The sequence below is a fragment of the Chanodichthys erythropterus genome, chromosome 22, assembly GCF_024489055.1.
Source record: "Chanodichthys erythropterus isolate Z2021 chromosome 22, ASM2448905v1, whole genome shotgun sequence".
Taxonomy (NCBI): domain Eukaryota; kingdom Metazoa; phylum Chordata; class Actinopteri; order Cypriniformes; family Xenocyprididae; genus Chanodichthys; species Chanodichthys erythropterus.
This window is the reverse complement of record NC_090242.1, coordinates 33,475,703-33,494,781: the sequence shown is the minus strand read 5'-3', so window position 1 is coordinate 33,494,781 and position 19,079 is coordinate 33,475,703. Positions and strand designations below refer to the sequence as shown.

Below are 19,079 nucleotides of genomic sequence, written 5' to 3'. Positions count from 1 at the left end.
CTCTGACCCGTTTCCCTCTGCTCACTCTGTCTCCAGTCTTGTCTCAATACTCCTCCAGATTATGGGAAGGAAGTCTTCATTGGAAGAGTATTTAGACAAGTGTTTGTGTGTCTGCATGTTCTGCACACCGTCTGATGCCTAAAATTTACACTCCAATTTTTCTTTTTACTCCTTTATTTTCAAAAAAGAGCATGAGGAACAAATAAGAGATTCGCTTCTTTAGACTTTTATTTTACAGTAAATAATTTTAGATTTCAGATCTTAATTTATGATTTTGGCTGAGCTTTTCCTGCGTTTGTATTATTGTTTCACCCGGAGACGCGAGTCTTAATCTGTAAATTGTGAAAAGTGCGAGAGAAAGCGTCTCACCTGACTCGTGTACAGTGTAAATATACTGTATGTACATAAGAAAAACTGAAGATGTATAAAGTTTCTTCAAATCTTTTTTGCTAGAGAGCCTGAATTAAAGTTTGAATTGCTTAAACTTGTGAAATGCTGTTTATTGTGTTCAGATGTGTTAGTGAAGCTGTGTATTATATCATGTGGTTTAAAGTGCCTCTTTTATGACATTTTAAAGATTCCTGATTCTCCTACAACAGGTTTGCATGCATCCAAGGTCAAAAAACACTTTATTTTCCTCATAATACACATTGCAGCATCAGATCTTTTCTCTCAGTGTCTGAAACGGTTCAATAAATGATCAATTCTCTTGAAACTCCACCTTTCTGAGAGTCTGCTCTGCTCTGATTGGTCAGATGGCCCAGTCTGTTGTGATTGGTCGGCTGCTTATTGTAAACCAAACTCCCATTACCATATATGGATTTCAGCTCCGGATCTTCCTCAGCTCTTGATACGCAGCGATACGAACAGTAATGACAGTAATGATCAGCGCGAGACTGAATCCTGAAGAAAGTCCTTGTAAAGTGGTTTTGCTTTGGTAGCAGAAAACAGCGTCTCCTCAACATGAACAACACAAACCAAACTCTTCCAGTCTCAGATACAACTACTGTGTTTGTGGGCGGGGCAAAGTAGATGTTGTTCGAAAGCAGCCAATGGAAACCATAGGTTTTTACATTATGCAAATGTTACAAATGGGCTTAGCAGGAAGTAAGACTGACGACGTAAGACTGAGTCGTTACTGACGACTTGTTTCAGAATCACTTGTGTCTTCAGGAGACAATAACTCTGATCTTTGAAACTTTGCTGATCTTTTATATTCACAAGCAGCTCTATCACACACTACATGAAAGGGAATATCTGAAAAATAAAAAAATAAAATAATTGGGGCACTTTAAAAACAGCCTGCAAACTAATAACACTTACAATCCAATGAATTCATTTTTACAAAAATGCACAAATCTATTCAAATTAGCTTGACTTTTTCTAAAAAAAAAAAAAAAGTCTTAAGTATTATTTGTGCTATTGTACAGAAGTTTGGGGTCAGGAAGTCTTCTGCTCACCAAGACTGTATTTGATCAAAAATAAAGTACAATTGTGAAATATTATTCAAATTCAACTTAACTGTTTTCTATTTTAATATACTTTAAAATTAATTAATTAAAGTAATTTATTCCTGTGATCAAAGCTGAATTTTCAGCATCATTACTCCAGTCTTCAGTGTCACATGATCCTTCAGAAATCATTCTAATATCCTGATTTGCTGCTCAAGAAACATTTCTGAATATTATCAATGTTGAAAACAGCTGTGCTGGAAAGCGTGATACTTTTTATTTCAGGATTCTTTGATGAATAGAGTGTTCAAAAGAACAGTATTTATTTGAAATAGAAATCTTGTCATATTTAATCATCTTTACTGTCACTTTTGACCTTTCTGAATAAAAGCATTAATTTCTTTACTGAGCCCAAACTTCTGAACCATACTGATGGATAACGCATGTTTAGCATCTTTGAAATGACATCACTGTATCATTTTAACATTGAGATCTAGTGCATTATGAAGAGAGGGCAGTGAATCCATCATTTCATACAGTGGCATTAAACGAGTGTGACACATGTGACAACATTCATGTTTAAAGAACGGCACCTGCTCAGTACAAGTTCAACTTGATTGACGGCAGTTAGCGCAGATTAAATGTTTGCAGTAGTGCGGTTACAGTAGTGTGGCAAGATTAAACTGTGAAGCTCATGTTTTTGTTAAAGCACTTTATATTATTGTTCATAACGCACAATTGTGTATTTATAGCTCAAGCCGTAAGTTGAGAAGTGACACTATTAATGCCAGGGTCATGGGTTCGATTCCCAGATCATGATCTGATACGAATGAATATCTTGAATGCAGTGTTAGTCACTGGATAAAAGCTTCTGACATATGCATAAATGTATTTGAGCTAAAGAATATATATAAGGTGAAACTAATTTTTTAGGTTGATGAACTGTTATTCATCAAGTTATTTTTCTGTAAACTTTCACTTTTTTTATCCCTATGTTTACTGTGAAAGTTACCAGGTCACAAGTTCAAATATTGGACATAATTTTGCACAGAAAAGTGATTGTGTGTTGACACGTACTCTATGTGTGTCTTTGATTTCACCCTGTACCAGTGAAATGTTTTTGAGAAAAATTGAGATAGGTCAGAATTTAGGGAAATTTGTTTCTGCCACAGAATAAAAAATAAAAAGGTAATTGCGACTAATCTCAATTCTGTCTTTATTTCTCACAATTCTGAGTTTGTCTTGCAATTCTGACTTAATTTCTCGAAATTCTGAGTTTATAACATGTAATTCAAACAATTTTCTTGCAATTATAAGTTTATAACTTTCAATTTTTACTTTATCTCTCGAAATTCTGAGTTTATAACTCACAATTTAGACATTTTTCTAGCAATTCCAAGTTTATATCTCGCAATCCTGACTTTATTTCTCACAATTCCGAGATTATAAAGCACAATTCTGACTTTTTCTCAAAATTCCGAGTTCAGGTATCCTAAAATTCTGACTTTATTTCTCGAAATTCCAAATTTATTTACACGCAATTCAAACAATTTTTCTTGCAATTCCGAGTTTATATCTTTCAATTCTGACTTTATTTCTCAAAATTCTGAGTTTACAACTCACAATTTAGACATTTTTCTAGCAATTCCAAGTTTATAGCTTGCAATTCTGACTTTATTTCTCACAATTACAAGTTTATATCTTGAAAATTATATATATATCTTAAAATTCTGACTTTAAAAATTCTGAAATTCCAAGTTTATAACTCACAATTCTGACTTAATTTCTTGAAATTCTGAGTTTATAACATGTAATTCAAACAATTTTCTTGCAATTATAAGTTTATATCTTTCAATTTTTACTTTATCTCTCGAAATTCTGAGTTTACAACTCACAATTTAGACATTTTTCTAGCAATTCCAAGTATATACCTCGCAATCCTGACTTTATTTCTCACAATTCCGAGATTATAAAGCGCAATTCTGACTTTTTCTCAAAATTCCGAGTTCAGGTATCCTAAAATTCTGACTTTATTTCTCGAAATTCCAAGTTTATAACACGCAATTCAAACAATTTTCTTGCAATTCCGAGTTTATATCTTTCAATTCTGACTTTATTTCTCAAAATTCTGAGTTTATAAAAAGTTGCAATCCCCTTTTTTCCTTTTTTTTTTAATTTTTATCTTGTGGCAGAAACAAGCTTCCATATAAATGTCCTGTGGTCATTTCTTGTACTGAACCTGGAAACACTCATTTAAAACTTTTCTGTCATCACAACTCTTGGGAGATTGATATGGTAATAGAGATTGCCATGGTAATGGATATGACAGTGCAAATGTATTTGTTCTTGGTGGAATAGATCTGCTACTTTGCTGCAGAGCAAGTACCAAGACTTGCTACTGCCAATACATTTACAGACACTGCTGTGATCATGTAAGACATGCTGCTGCTGCTGCACATGTAACATACAGGAATTAACCCCATAGCAGATCTAGACAGGTGGAGCTGGGGAAGGTGGAGGGTTTCTGAAAGCGCTCTGCAGACTGCTAACAGCAAACACTTCGGGTATTTTCAAATGAGTTCGACCTATCAGCCAGCGCCATCTAGAGTTTCATGCCAGGACTATGCCATTATTTATTCATTACCTGAATGCATTAAAAAAAACCTAAGCAAATACATGTGTTGATTTGAATGTGCAGTTGGTTGTGCATGTAGTTTGAGAGTGTGTCATAATCCAGTGCTGCACAAACAGCATGATACTGCCGGGTGTGACTTGATGAAAATCACGTGTGTGTGTTTGCATTGGAGCTCTAAATTTCATGTAGGGTCCATATGTAAGTGCAGTTTTCCTTCAGGTCCTAGAGATGTAAGTGTTGAGTGGCACATAAATGGGCAGAGACTCGAGACTCCCGTCATTGAATACAGACACGTCCTTTCCCATGATGCCGTGCTGGTGAGCAGCTGGCTGAAGGAGGAAGCTTTGAATGAAGATGTCCAGTATGAGTGTACAGCAGTGTCTGAAACAGGAAATGATGCTTCAAAAGTCGACCTTCGGCTCAACAGCAGAGGTAAAGCTGCTAACTTTAAAGTGTGGGTGATCATCTAATGTGACGTATGAAGGGCTGTAACATGAAGTATCACATGTTTCCTCTCAGATGAGGCCGGTGTTCCTCACACAGATGTGGATCAGTGGAGAAACGCTCTGTCTGAACACAACACACTCCTGCAGGAGTGGAAGAAAGCATGGGTAAGTGAAAAATCACGTTTTTGATGTTTAGTGTTTGATTTTAGAGCACATTTCCTGAAAGAAATGAAAAGATGGGAATTATCAGGTATGAAAGGTGTAATTTGTTCACATTTCTGAAGGATCATGTGACACTGAAGATGCTGAAAATTCAGCTCTGGTCACATTTTACTGTGTATTCACATAGAAAACACTTAAAACTGTTATAATATTTTTACACTATTACTGGTTTTACATTGGTTTTGATGAGTCTTGGTGAGCAGAAGAGACTTCAAAAACATTCCAAAATCTTACCGATCCCAAACTTTTAACAGTTAGTGTTTGATTTCAAGCGTGTTTGAAATCAAACCGTCTCTGAGCAGGAAGGTGGAAGTGCCTTCATCCAGTATTTACAAAGCTGAACCAAAAATATATGCATTATTTATTTATAATGCTTTTCCACATTTAGAATTGCTGCCTCATCAGGTTTAGGGCTGGTACTGAAGGTCAGTTAGATGTAGGAAATTTGCTAGCAATGTACTAATCATATTAGCAATATGTTAAATCATGCTAGTAATGTGCTAATCATTTTAACAACATGGTAATCATGTTATCAATGTGATAAATCAAGCTATCAATGTGCTAATCATGTTTGCAACATGTTATCAATATGCTAAATCATGTTAACAACATGCTAATCATGTTAACAAACAAAAATGTTAACAACATGTTATCACATTAACAACATGTTATCAATATGTTAAATCATTTTAACAACATGGTAATCATGTTATCAATGTGATAAATCAAGCTATCAATGTGCTAATCATTTTAACAACATGTTAACAACATGCTAATTCATGCTAGCAAACGTGCTAAATCATGTTAGCAAAGTGCTAACCATTTTAACAACATGGTAATCATGTTAACAATATGTTAATCATGTTAACAACATGCTAGCAAATTGCTAAATCATGCTAGCAACATGGTAATGAATTGTTAAATCATGCTAGCAAACATGTTAATCATGTTACCAACATGCTAATCCTGTTAACAATGTGCTGATAACATGCTCATAACATGTTAACAATGTGTTAATTCATGTTAACAATGTGCTTATAATGTTAACAACATATTAACAACATGTTAACAATTTGTTAAATCTTAACAACATGGGAATCATTTTAACAAAATGTTACCAATGTGCTAAATTGTGCTAGCAACATACTAGCATTTTGCTAATCATGTTAACATGTTAAATCAAGCCAGCAACATGTTAATCATATTAGCAATGTTAACAACATGTAAAATCATGTTAGCAACATACTAATCATGTTGTCAACATGTTAAATCATTATAGAAACATGTTAACAATGTGCTAATCATGTTAGTAACATGTTGTTAACATGTTAACATGTAAAATCATGTTAGCAACATACTAATCATGTTGTCAACATGTTAAACCATTATAGAAACATGTTAGCAATGTGCTAATCATGTTAGTAACATGCTAATCTTATTAATAACATGATAGCAATGTGTTAACATTTTAGCAAAATGTTAGCAATGTGCAAAATCATGTTAGCAAAAGTACTAGCAACTTGGTAATCATGTTAGTAACATGCTAATTTTATTAATAACATGATAGCAATGTGTTAACATTTTAGCAAAATGTTAACAATGTGCAAAATCATGTTAGCAAAAGTACTAGCAACTTGGTAAAAATGTTACCATGTCTTAATTTGTACTAGCATTGTGCAAATCATGTTAACATGTTAAATCATGTTAATCATGTTTGCAATATGTTAATGACATGCTAAATCATGTTAGCCACATGCTAATCATGTTGTCAACATGTTAAATAATGATAGCAACATGTTATCAATGTGCTAATCATGTTAGGTACATGCTAATCATATTAACATGATAGCAATGACATGCTAAATCATGATAACAACATGCTAGCAATGTGTTTATCATGTTAGCTACAGGTTAAATCATGCTAGTAACATGCTTATCATGTTAACAACATGATAGCAATGGTAATATTGTTAGCACACATGCTAGCAATGTGTTAAATCATGTCAACAAGATGATACAAATGCTAACAGCATGCTAATCATGTTAACAACACATTAAGTCACGTTATCAGCTCAACAAACTGTCCATACCGGCGTGATGAATACGATCCTCAACTGAATGGAACTGAAATAAATACTTTGAATGTTGCGATTCTATCGGACTTATGATAGCAACCTGAAGTGTAACAAAGCACTGTTCGCCAGAGGAGAACTGGCCCCTCGACTAAACCTGGTTTCTCCCAAGGTTTTTTTTTTCTCCTTTTTAACACCTATTTGCCACTTGTTTTCCACCTGATGGAGTTTGGGTTCCTTGCCTCTGTCGCCTTTGGCTTGCTTAGTTGGGGACACTTGACATTTGACTTGACATTTGATATTCAACAGTGCTTTGATCTGCTGCATTGACACTATTCTTTAAGAGCTGCTGTGCAGCAAAAATTATATACCAGTTATCAATGTAAAGCTGCTTTGATACAATCTGCATTGTAAAAAGCGCTATATAAATAAAGGTGACTTGACTTGACTTTACTTATCTATCCATCTATTTACTGATAGGCTTTATTTCAAAAAATTCAAACTTTGAACTTTAAAACTACCTTAAACTTCCAAAATTTTAAAACTTTCAAGCTAGGCTTTAAAGTTTGTCTCAACTAACATTTATATATATATATATGGATAAAGGTCTCAGCATCAGCATATGTTGGTGATGATGATGATGATGGTTGTGTATTTGTTGTTTATCACTGTTATTCTTGTTGTCCTGTAGGAGAGCTGTGATGGACAGGGTGTTCTCTGAACCGGGTCATTATCGCTCATCATGGCATCATTTTCTGACTCCAGGGACGGACGCTTGGACGAGAGCACTTACAGACACACACACACACTCTCACATCACACTGCTGGTGTGTGGTGCTTCAGGCCCATGATGCAAACACACACTCACAGCGGCTCCGTGTTCCTGCTCCGTGGATCAGAGATCCCATCGGCGAATGTCCGGGATTCCAGGCCGTTTAAGACAGTTGTCGAGGACGTGCGCAGTGAGACAGCTGCAGACAGTGAGACGGGCCTCTGAGGCTGATGACAACTGCTTTCTATGACCGTTTGCACACTTCTATTTGTAGCCCTTCCATCCTCGAGAGCAAATGACAACGGCTCGTGTTAGTGAAAGCAATGTTTGTGTTTATAACAGTCTGTTAAATTCCTGAACCTCCTGTTGTGTTATTGAAATAATCCAGTGTGTTTATCTAAACAGATATATTTTGACTGTACAGAATATTTTTTGTCCTCCACATTAGAGGTTATAACCACAATAAATCATATTTCTAATATTTGTCAGAGACTTTAACCATGTTTTTAAATGTATCTGGAGCATTTTGAGCTGTAGTTTTTATCAAGGTCAATCCTGCCCTCATCATTTGTCCTTACAGCCATTTGCCCATTTTGGCTGCGTGAGATTCTCCAGCTTTGTTGTTGTTGAGCAACCGAAGCGTGAGCTGTTAAAGCTCCGCCCTCTTCTGGAAAGGGGGCCGGGAGAAGCAGCTCATTTGCATTTAAAGGGACACACACAAAAACAGCGTGTTTTTGCTCACACCCAAATTGGGGCAAAATTGACAAGCTATAATAAATGATCTGTGGGGGATTTTGAACTGAAACTTTACAGACACATTCTGGGGACACCAGAGACTTATATTACATCTTGTGAAAGGGGTGAAAATTTTTTTATATAATTAATATTCTATATATAATATTTTTATAAATGGTTATAGGCCGGACATCACTTTTGGCCGCTGCATGCAACATGCTAAACAGTATCATGCTGCAGTTGTCAAACATTTAATTACTTCATAAATTCTACAAGATTCTTAAATGCAAACATTTTAAAAGAGTTATTTTCCAATGTGAGCATATGAAACCATTGTGTGGTTTAATATTGTGGTTTTCAGACTTTCACCTCCTCCTATATTCATCTGGAGCATCTTTTGCCACATACAGGATGCGGTTCAGAAACAGGAAATGAGAGAGATCCAGCCACAAGTGAGTGAATGTAACGCCATGTGTATTTCATTAAAGCTCACTTTGATACAACGCAGACAAGCATTTGTAAGTAGAGTTGTCATGCTCCACAGTTCTGGGAATATTTATTATCACTCCACCCAATGAACAGGCCTGTTTACAGTGCAAAACTAGTGGCTTTTGTCATTTTGACAGCTGTTGAAGTCTGATTTTCATCTTAGATATATTTCAGGTAAAGTCCAGATATTTAGCAGCAACATTCAATCAAATCTTTTATACCCGCATTAGCTGTTTTGAGAAACAAAACAGGACTCGTGTCGCAAATAATAAAACGCAGCCTACAGTGTGCTTTTATAAAAACGACAGTAATAGAGTACCTCAGGGATGACGTGTTGTTGTAGGCCAACCCGGAAGTTAGCGGAGCACGGGTTCCCTCAATCGAAAGCCTATGCATTTTTCCCATAGACTTCTGGAAAATTGCAAAAAATAACTTTTTCATGAGAAATGCTGTCCAAATGTCCTGTTTGTCATGATGACGTCTAAAGTCCCCGCCAAAGTAAGTAGTCCCTCTTAGCAACTTGTTAGCAACCGCCATTTTTCAGACACAGTAAAGGTTTAAAAAATCACAAGTGGGTTATAACTGGTGTGTTTTATGTCATAGATCAAAACGTGTGAATATTTAGAGGCTTTGTTAACTACAGACCTTATTTCAGGTGATTTAGCAAAAAACCCATAGACTTTAGGGCAATGGAACCTATAATAGTACCTTCTAATAGAACCTTCTATAGTACTCTATAGAAAGCTGATTTAAAAAAGAAAAGTCTGTAAATTATGAACGTATATAGGCCTAAAGGAGCGTTCACACTGCACTTTTCGTTCCATTAACTTCCAATCAAACCGATTCAAACAAATGTGTCAGACCGGAAACGCAAGCTGATGCAAAAAGTTTCGTTTTTCACTGTGTTCCAAAGTTCATCCCTGCATCCTAATGTGCACCCTATATCCACCCTATCTGTCCTAAATAGTATTGAACATTACTAATGTCTGTCACCTATATTTAGGATGAATAGTATCAAAGTCCCTTTAAGACAAGTCATTTCACTCAGCGGCCATCTTTGAAACTCCTCTCGGGCATTCAAGTGCAGCTCCTATCTCTTTGAATGGGGAAACATCAAATTCTCCAAAGCTGTTTGCCAAGCTTTCGATTAAATTTCATATTTGAAATCACCAATGAAATCTGACAACAAATGTCACATAAATTTTGTTTCTAAACGCTCAAATAATGGCGCTAAATGCGCGTCTCCTGTTTCATTTCGAAGGCGCGCGTCTGACTCTTTCTATAGGAACCGGAGCTTCGGTCGCTGCAGTGACGCGATGACTTTACCAAACGGCGATTGAATTCGCATCACGTAAAAACGTGTGACCAGTAGAAGATACGGTAGCCTACGTCACGGCGTGACCTCTTAGATTAATTAAAAAAAACGATATTTTTGCAGTAAAGTCGACTAGATTGGATATTTTTTTTACATTTTAGATGTATTACTGTTTGTTATGTTGAATTCATGTTTATAAAAAAGACGCTAACATTAAAATGTTAATTATTGTTGTTAAGCTTGGAAATCACTCGACTGGGAAACTGTGAGGTGGAGCTTTTTGACCACATAATCTAATTGAAAACATAGCGATAAACAACACATGGGAACACATTTGTATTATAATTTACATGTATTATATTCTGACTTAAAGTAACAAATGAGGAATACAACATGAATGTTTCATCTTAAAATTGGTTACAGTTAAATACATCTTCTGAGCACAAAGAAAGATATTTTGCTGTAAGTTTATAACCAGACCACTTTGGGGCAGGCACCATTGACTTCCATAGTAGGAAAAGAAATACTATGACAGTCAATGGTGCCGCAGAACTGTTCGGTTACCCACATTCTTCAGAATATCTTCTTTTGTGTTCAGCAGAACAAAGATATTAATACAGGTTAGGAACAACTGGAGGGTGAGTAAATTACAGAATTTTCATTTTTGGGCGAACTATCCCTTTAAGTACACCTGCTATTTCAAATGAATGATATTCAAAACGAACCAAAGTACTAGTTGCGATGTGGCGCCATCTTGTGTTGGAAGTTGAGTTGTGCTGACAGAGGAACTACGCAGAAAACAGACATGAGGCGGCATTTTCATTTTATTATAAAGAGCAGCAAGAATAAAATAGGTCATAATTCTATTCTTTTTGAAAAGTAATGTTGTTATGAAAGGTAAAAACTTGTTCTTTTATCCCTATAAACCCCGTTTTCAAGAAGCGCAGTTGCTGATAGTGCTGTCATCATGGCTCTAGAACTACTTTTTAAACAGACAGTTCAAGTTTTGTATCACCATTTAAACATCACAAAGCGTTTTTACAGTATACCATTTGCCTTCCCTGAAGAATTAATGCAAACTAAGAATCTTGGCCAATGCACAATTTCCTAGATACACACAAATGATCTCCCTTTTAAGCATACAGTACTTCTTTTATCCCCCCCCCCAAAATAATTTGCATTGTCCTTTAGTTCAGCCATAAAAACACTGATTTAGTTTTCTAAACACTTGATGTTGCATCACAGACTTTTATTCAACACACAAAGGTTTGGCTTCACCCAGAGAGGCACTTGGGTCACATGCTTTTTGTTTGTTTTTTGTTTTTTAAGTTAAGAGCCCTTAGAATTTTCACTGAAAATTTCCCATAATTTCTTGATTCCGTCCAAGCACAAATCATGGTCATAGGAGTCCAGAAACGAGGTGAAGTTCTCCAGTATTCACTGAATATATCACATTCAACCACAGGAATGTTCCAGAAGAGCAGCCGACAAACGCCACTGTCATTGTTTTGGTAGAGGTCTCCTAAACAACAGAATATGAGGTTCTGGGGGTAAAAAAAAATACAAAAGCAAAGTTATTCGTCTTTCATTTATTTGATCAAAAGATCACAACTTTAGATTAGGGTCCTATTCTCACTAATAACAATGACTTTTACCTCAAACTCCTAATTACTGCTTATTAATAGTAAACCACAAATGCTCTTCTTGCACTGCTCTGCGATGTGCTACGCATGATGTAGGAAAGATATGGCAAATATATCACAATTTTTTTTTAGGAAAATCACAATTTAATCACGATTCTTCATGTTGGTTTTAAAACTTTGCAAGTGACTGAGCATTACAGCCAAACTAATTTCCCTATTTTAAAAACAAAATAAAATACGAAATAAAAAAAGAATAGCAACATTTAGGCCAAAGTGGCAAAGATAATCTTTGTCATTATTTTATCTTTGTTATTAAAAGAAAAAGATAGACTACACATTATACAAATGAAATCAACAGTGCATTATTTTTTTCAGCTACAGTAGGTGTTCAACAGCAGCAATCAAGTAAAAAATTAAATTAACAAATATAAAGTTAAAACACTAGACTTAACTGTATAATTTATACATTGATTCTTAAATATTTCTGTCCGCAAGAGGCCTATTCAAAACAAAGGCGTAGCTTGATGACGGCAAGTTTGAGAGCGGAATCTTGGGACATGTGGTCTTCACCTCACAGCCGGTGCAAACAATCGGAATAGGACTCGGGATGAAATCATGTTCATGGATGTGATTATTAACGTTACTGTAGTGTGAAGCAGAGCAGGAGCGAGTGTTGTGGAGCTGAACGAGGAGCTGGAGCGATTGATCAACACACACCTTTTGATACATTTGAGTGTGTTGAAAATTATAATACGTTACTCTGAGCGTTCTCTCTGCGGATGCTGTGAGCCACTGTTACACACTGCAGTAAGATAGATCGATTTTACAATATCATATTAAATGCTGGATGATTGTGTTGATAAATGGCATGCAATTAATTTTAAAACGTATGATGGAGAAAATGCTGTATTACTGTTACTAAAAATAAAGCTGCATCTGATTATGCTATGTTAGCTACTTCAAAAAATAGTGTTTTTCTCTGAGGCATGGTAAAGCATGGTACTCGCAAAAAAAGAAAAAAGAAAAATTAGATTTAAACAATAAGACTAAACATGTTGAGCTATATAATAATTAGTTTTCGGTCTATAAATATATCCAAACAGTTGTGCCCTTGTCTATTAAAACATGTAAATATTGAAGCGTCTTTGGTGTTTACATGGTTTACAAAATAAAACCGGAAACCGAGGATAACGCGGGTATGACGGAATTGACAGAAGCCTTGGTTAAAATTGCAATTTTCTCACGATTTACAAATAGTTTTGGGATATTGTAAGTACTCAAGTGAACAAAATATATAACACTGGCCTAGTGGTTTTTGGATATTTTACTGCAAAAATCTTACATATTGCACCTTTAATAAAGCTAATGTATTAAAGTTCTCAGTCAAGAGCAGTGGGTGATTTTCTCTGTGTGTTTTGTTTTATTAGGGATAGTTAAATCTGTCATAATTTACTCTCTCGAGTTGTTTTAAACCCTAATGAGTTTCATTCTTCTGTTGAAAAAAGTTATTTTGAAGAATGTGGGTAACCAGACAGTTGCTGGTCCACAGTGACTAGAATATGTTTTTCCTACTGTGGAAGTCAATGGGGACCAGCAACTGTTTGGTTACCCACATTCTCCAAAATATATGTTTTTGTTCTGCACAAGAAAGAAATTAATACTGGTTCGACGCAACAATACAGTGAGTAAATAATGACAGAATTTTCATTTTTGGGTGAACTATCAGCGGACAAGCGACAGCATGGTTAATACAGGCTGCTCTGTCACTTTAAAGACCTGCACGTATCTCTAATAAACAGCCACACATCCAATTCGCTCTCAAACATTTACTTTCACTTTAGACATAACCAACTGTGTTTATGTAAACGTTTTGTGACAGTATTAGAGCAATCAGCTTCGAAAGATAACTTAGTAATATGATATCGCTGTTTGACAGGCTTTTAGGGCCTGTGCGCTTCGGGTGTACGCGTTCTGAAAAACGCATGTTAGACCAGCGCATCAACACCCGAATGAAATGTTTAACCGGCAAAGCTTTGAAGCACATGCAAATAATGAACTTTTGTGAATTGAAGTGTCCCATTAATATTACTCTACCGCTGCGTTACAAGTAATGTGATGTGAATGTACGTCACGTCGTACAGTATGTTGAGACGGAGGTGCTAGAACTGCAACTGATACTGCAATATTTCTACGTAAGCAGATCGTGGAGACATTTTAATCATCCACGATCAAAAATCGCAATATCGCACACCCCTAACGTCATGCGTGACCTTTCAAACGTGATTACGTAATGCGTGGCGCAGAGCAAGACGAGCATTTGTGGTTAAAAAGTATATAATTTTTATTTTTTGGGGAAAATGACAGAACGTTTCGCTAGATATGACCCTTATTCCTCGTCTGGGATCGTGTAGAGCTCTTTGAAGCTGCGATTTGTACCTTCACCCTGTTGGTGACTCTTTAAATCCACTATACGAAGAAAAATCCTAGAATGTTTTCCTCAGAAACCTTAATTTCTTTTCGAATGAAGAAAGACAGACATGAACATCTTAGATGACATCAAGTAAATGATCAGGAACTTGTAATTCTGAAGTGAACCAATCCTTTAGGATTGAGAAGGATGTAGAATATGGTCATGCAGAATAAGGCATTTATATGTGCTTTATAAACAGCCAATATTCTAGTAATATGCATGCTAATAAGCAACCAGTTAAAATAAAAGACTAAATTCAATCTGTTCATCATATAAAGCATTAGATTAAATTTGGACTAATCTGCTCAATTCATATGGATTCATTTTACGATCTCTTTATGAACTTTTTAAGTGTCAGTTATGTAGCCGTCTATGGAGGTACAGAAAGCACTCAGATTTTATCAAAATTTGTGTTCTGAATATGAAAAAGTGAGGGCGAGTAATTTAAATTTTTGGGTGAACTAACCTTTAATAGTGAGAACTGGACCCTAAAATAAAAGTCCAACAAGTCTAACTTAAAGGATTCGTTCACTTTCAAATGAAAATTTCCTGATAATTTCCTCACCCCCATGTCATCCAAGATGTTCATGTCTTTCTTTCTTCAGTTGAAAAGAAATGAAGGTTTTTGATGAAAACATACCAGGATTTTTCTCCATATAGTGGACTTCAATGGAGCCCAAATGGTTATCACTCATTTTCTTAAAAAAAAAAAGAAAATTTTAATTTTAAACGTTTTATCCATAAATGCTCATCTTGAGCTAGCTCTCTTCTTTATTTGAATTCCAGCAGTGTACACACTGCTAAGTGTATTACTGCCCTCCACAGGTCAAAGTTTGAACCAAATTGTCATATACAATATGCTAGTGCAAGTATATAACAATTTAGTTCAAACTTTGACCTGTGGAGGGCAGTAATACACTTAACAGCGTCTACACTGCTGGAATTCAAATAGAGAAGAAGAAGAGAGCTAGTTCAAGATGAGCATTTATGGTTTAAACGTATAAAATTGTAATTTTTTTTTAGAAAATGAGCAATGGTTTCTCTAAATACGACCCTTAATTCTTTGTAATAAGTAAATTCGCTGTAAACTGTAATTTTGACCTTCAACCGTTTAGGCTCCATTGAATTCCACTATATATAGAAAAATCCTGAATATCAGGATCTTCAGATCACATGGTCATAGATCAGCTGACGTCAGAGCAAACACACATCTTGTCATGATGAATGTGTGTGTTTGTGTATATATCCAGACCTGGCTCATGGATCATGTAATGCACCCATCCCAGCGACTGCTGCACGCCCAGCCTCCTCCACTCATCCTCCGACATCAGGTGGGATTTGGGCACTTGTTTGGCCAGTTCTCGCGGTAACACGACATGCCTGCCATCACAAATGACAATGAACAACATTCAATTACTTTCAAATAACAAATATCGAGACTGACATGAACACGACGCGTAGAGAATGACGTCACTGGACTAAAAGCACATGAGAGACAATCAAATCCGTAGCTTTGTGAATACATTAACACATGCCGCTCAACTATATTACCTACCTTTATCAAGCAATCAATTAAGATTCAATTCAACACTGATGTGAAATTAAATGAATGACATTTAAACAAACACGCCGCGACGAGGCCTTGAAGTAGCCCGAACCTCCTTACCGGTATTCATAGTGATCATCTGTGTATTTATCCGAGTAGTAGATCTGTTTATGAGCCATATTACAGTGTTAAATGAAGTCAGCTATGACAATATTCGGGTTTATTGAACCGTAAAAGAAGGATTCGTTCAAACTCTTGCAACTTTACAAATTTAACCGATAGAGTTTTTGAACCCGCAATTCAACTGGAGCCGCCGATTCTGGTTGGCTGAGAGAGGTCATGTGATTTTAGTCAGCGTGAGCACGTCGGAAGGGCGGGGGCGTAGGAAAGGGCTGTTGTCCTGGAAACAGATCAGCGATGAGAGTGGTGTGCCGCTAGTTTGTAAAAAAAAAAATAAATAGAAAATTCAATACGTTGCATTTTTCCCCTCAGAAACCCGTTAAAGGTAAAGTGTGTAGGGTTAATACTGCATTATCATGCTATTTTGATCCATGCTCGATGGTTACAGAGTTTGAGAGCTTAAAACCTTAGTTAAAAGTTTAAAAGTGAAATTTTTATTACCGAAAGAAAACAGTGTTTATTACGTCATAACGTTTCACTTTTATTACGGTAAACATTTTCAGTTCTTGGTCTTAATTTTACCAAACAAAAACATTTACTTGGAAAAATAATAAAAATAAATGTGTTTAGGTGTTTAAGTGTTTAGAATTTAATTAGCTAACAAACAAAAATATGTAAGTTACACACGTTATATATTTACAAATCTTTGTTAGATGCGATTAATTGCGATTAATCGATTTCATTTGATGGCAATAGTTTGCAGGTAACAGGTAGTCTTGACATTCTCCTACAGTTAACCACCTTATAATTCTACTAAAACTTTTGTACAACAATTAATAATTTTACATATTATGCACCTCTTTATTAAGTCATAAAATAAAAAAAAATATATTAAAGGGTTAGTTCACCCAAAAATTAAAATTCTGTCATTGATTACTCATGCTCATGTCATCCGTAAGACCTTCATTAATCTTCGGAACACAAATTAAGATCTTTTTGATGACGTTTGAGAGGTTTCTGTCCCTCCATAGAGATCCAACGCAACTACCAATTTCAAGGTCCAGAAAGGTAGGAATGACATCACGACACATGCGTGTTGTGTTCAGACTCACGTGTCAGCACAAGGCACATGAGCGAGTGTTCACGAGAGCTTCACGACGTGTGTGTTGTTCAGACTCGCGCCTCAACTCAACACACATGCGCCAGAGCTTCACAATGCATGCGTGTTGTGTTCAGACTCGCGCGTCAATTTGATGCACATGACAGAGTGTTAACGAGAGCTTCAGGACTCAGGCATGTTGTGTTCAGATTCGCGCCTCAACTTGACGCACATGACAGAGTGTTAACATGAGCTTCACGACGCTGGCATGTTGTGTTCAGACTCGCACGTCAACTCCACGCACATGACAGAGTGTTAACGAGAGCTTCACGACGCACGCGTGTTGTGTTCAGACTCGCGCGTCAATTTGATGCACATGACAGAGTGTTAACGAGAGCTTCAGGACTCAGGCATGTTGTGTTCAGATTCGCGCCTCAACTTGACGCACATGACAGAGTGTTAACATGAGCTTCACGACGCTGGCATGTTGTGTTCAGACTCGCACGTCAACTCCACGCACATGACAGAGTGTTAACGAGAGCTTCACGACGCACGCGTGTTGTGTTCAGACTCGCACGTCAACTCGACGCACGTGACTGAGTGTTAACGAGAGCTTCACGACGTACGCGTGTTGTGTTCAGACTCTCGCGTCAACTCAACACACATGACTGAGTGTTAACGAGAGCTACACGACGTACGCGTGTTGTGTTCAGACTCTCGCGTCAACTCAACACACATGACAGAGTGTTAACGAGAGCTTCACGACGCACGCGTGTTGTGTTCAGACTCGCACGTCAACTCGACGCACGCGTGTTGTGTTCAGACTCGCTCGTCAACTTGATGCACATGCACAAGTGTTAACGAGAGATTCACGATGCAGGCGTGTTGTGTTCAGACTCGCTCGTCAACTCGATGCACATGACAGAGTGTTAACGAGAGCTTCACGACGTGTGTGTTGTTCAGACTCGCGCCTCAACTCAACACACATGCGCGAGAGCTTCACAATGCATGCATGTTGTGTTCAGACTCGCGCGTCAATTTGATGCACATGACAGTGTTAACGAGAGCTTCAGGACTCAGGCGTGTTGTGTTCAGATTCGCGCCTCAACTCGACGCACATGACAGAGTGTTAACATGAGCTTCACGACGCTGGCATGTTGTGTTCAGACTCGCACGTCAACTCCACGCACATGGCAGAGTGTTAACGAGAGCTTCACGATGCAGGCGTGTTGTGTTCAGACTCGCACGTCAACTCGACGCACATGACAGAGTGTTAACGAGAGCTTCACGATGCAGGCGTGTTGTGTTCAGACTCGCACGTCAACTCAACACACATGACAGAGTGTTAACGAGAGCTTCACGACGCACGCGTGTTGTGTTCAGACTCGCACGTCAACTCGACGCACGTGACAGAGTGTTAACGAGAGCTTCACGACGCACGCGTGTTGTGTTCAGACTCGCGCGTCAACTCGACGCACGTGACTGAGTGTTAACGAGAGCTTCACGACGTACGCGTGTTGTGTTCAGACTCTCGCGTCAACTCAACACACATGACTGAGTGTTAACGAGAGCTACATGACTCAGGCATGTTGTGTTCAGACTCGCACATCAACTCGACGTACATGACAGAGTGTTAACGAGAGCTTCGCGACGCAGGTGTGTTGTATTCAGACTCGCGCCTCAACTCGACGCACATGACTGAGTGTTAACGAGAGCTTCACGATGCAGGCATGTTGTGTTCAGACTCGCTCGTCAACTTGACGCACATGCACAAGTGTTAACGAGAGCTTCACGACGCAGGCGTGTTGTATTCAGACTCGCACTTCAACTCGACGCACATGACCGAGTGTTAACGAGAGCTTCACGACGCTGGCATGCTGTGTTCAGACTCGCTCGTCAACTTGATGCACATGCACAAGTGTTAACGAGAGCTTCACGACGCAGGCGTGTTGTATTCAGACTCGCACTTCAACTCGACGCACATGACCGAGTGTTAACGAGAGCTTCACGATGCAGGCATGTTGTGTTCAGACTCGCTCGTCAACTTGACGCACATGCACAAGT

General features: G+C 37.4%; 2 protein-coding genes across 2 annotated transcripts in view; one reads left to right on the top strand and one right to left on the bottom strand.

Annotated features, from left to right (window-relative positions):
* sema4d (sema domain, immunoglobulin domain (Ig), transmembrane domain (TM) and short cytoplasmic domain, (semaphorin) 4D) overlaps window positions 1-8,035 on the top strand; it is a 71,241-nt gene extending 63,206 nt beyond the window's left edge. Inside the window, exons 19-21 of the mRNA XM_067376537.1 lie at window positions 4,306-4,518; window positions 4,606-4,697; window positions 7,518-8,035. Of these exons, the coding sequence (XP_067232638.1) occupies window positions 4,306-4,518; window positions 4,606-4,697; window positions 7,518-7,547 (335 nt within the window). The 3' untranslated portion in view covers window positions 7,548-8,035. The remainder of the gene's footprint in view (window positions 1-4,305; window positions 4,519-4,605; window positions 4,698-7,517) is intronic.
* Window positions 8,036-10,771: 2,736 nt separating this feature from the next.
* Window positions 10,772-16,122, bottom strand: zgc:86839 (Cyclin-dependent kinases regulatory subunit 2-like). The gene is made up of 3 exons (XM_067376205.1): window positions 15,917-16,122; window positions 15,503-15,630; window positions 10,772-11,681 (listed from the first exon to the last, which is right to left on the bottom strand). Exons 1-3 carry the CDS (start codon window positions 15,973-15,975, stop codon window positions 11,638-11,640), a joined length of 231 nt encoding a protein of 76 aa, XP_067232306.1. The 5' UTR covers window positions 15,976-16,122; the 3' UTR covers window positions 10,772-11,637.
* Between the last annotated feature and the right edge of the window lie 2,957 nt (window positions 16,123-19,079).

Bases quoted from the DNA above. Each gene is read 5' to 3' on its own strand.
- zgc:86839 (XM_067376205.1), bottom strand. From the start codon at position 15,975: ATGGCTCATAAACAGATCTACTACTCGGATAAATACACAGATGATCAC. The intron at 15,631-15,916 runs GTAAGGAGGTTC...TTGTGATGGCAG, and splicing joins GATGATCACTATGAATACCG to GCATGTCGTGTTACCGCGAG. The intron at 11,682-15,502 runs GTCTGGATATAT...TTTTACCCCCAG, and splicing joins TTACATGATCCATGAGCCAG to AACCTCATATTCTGTTGTTT.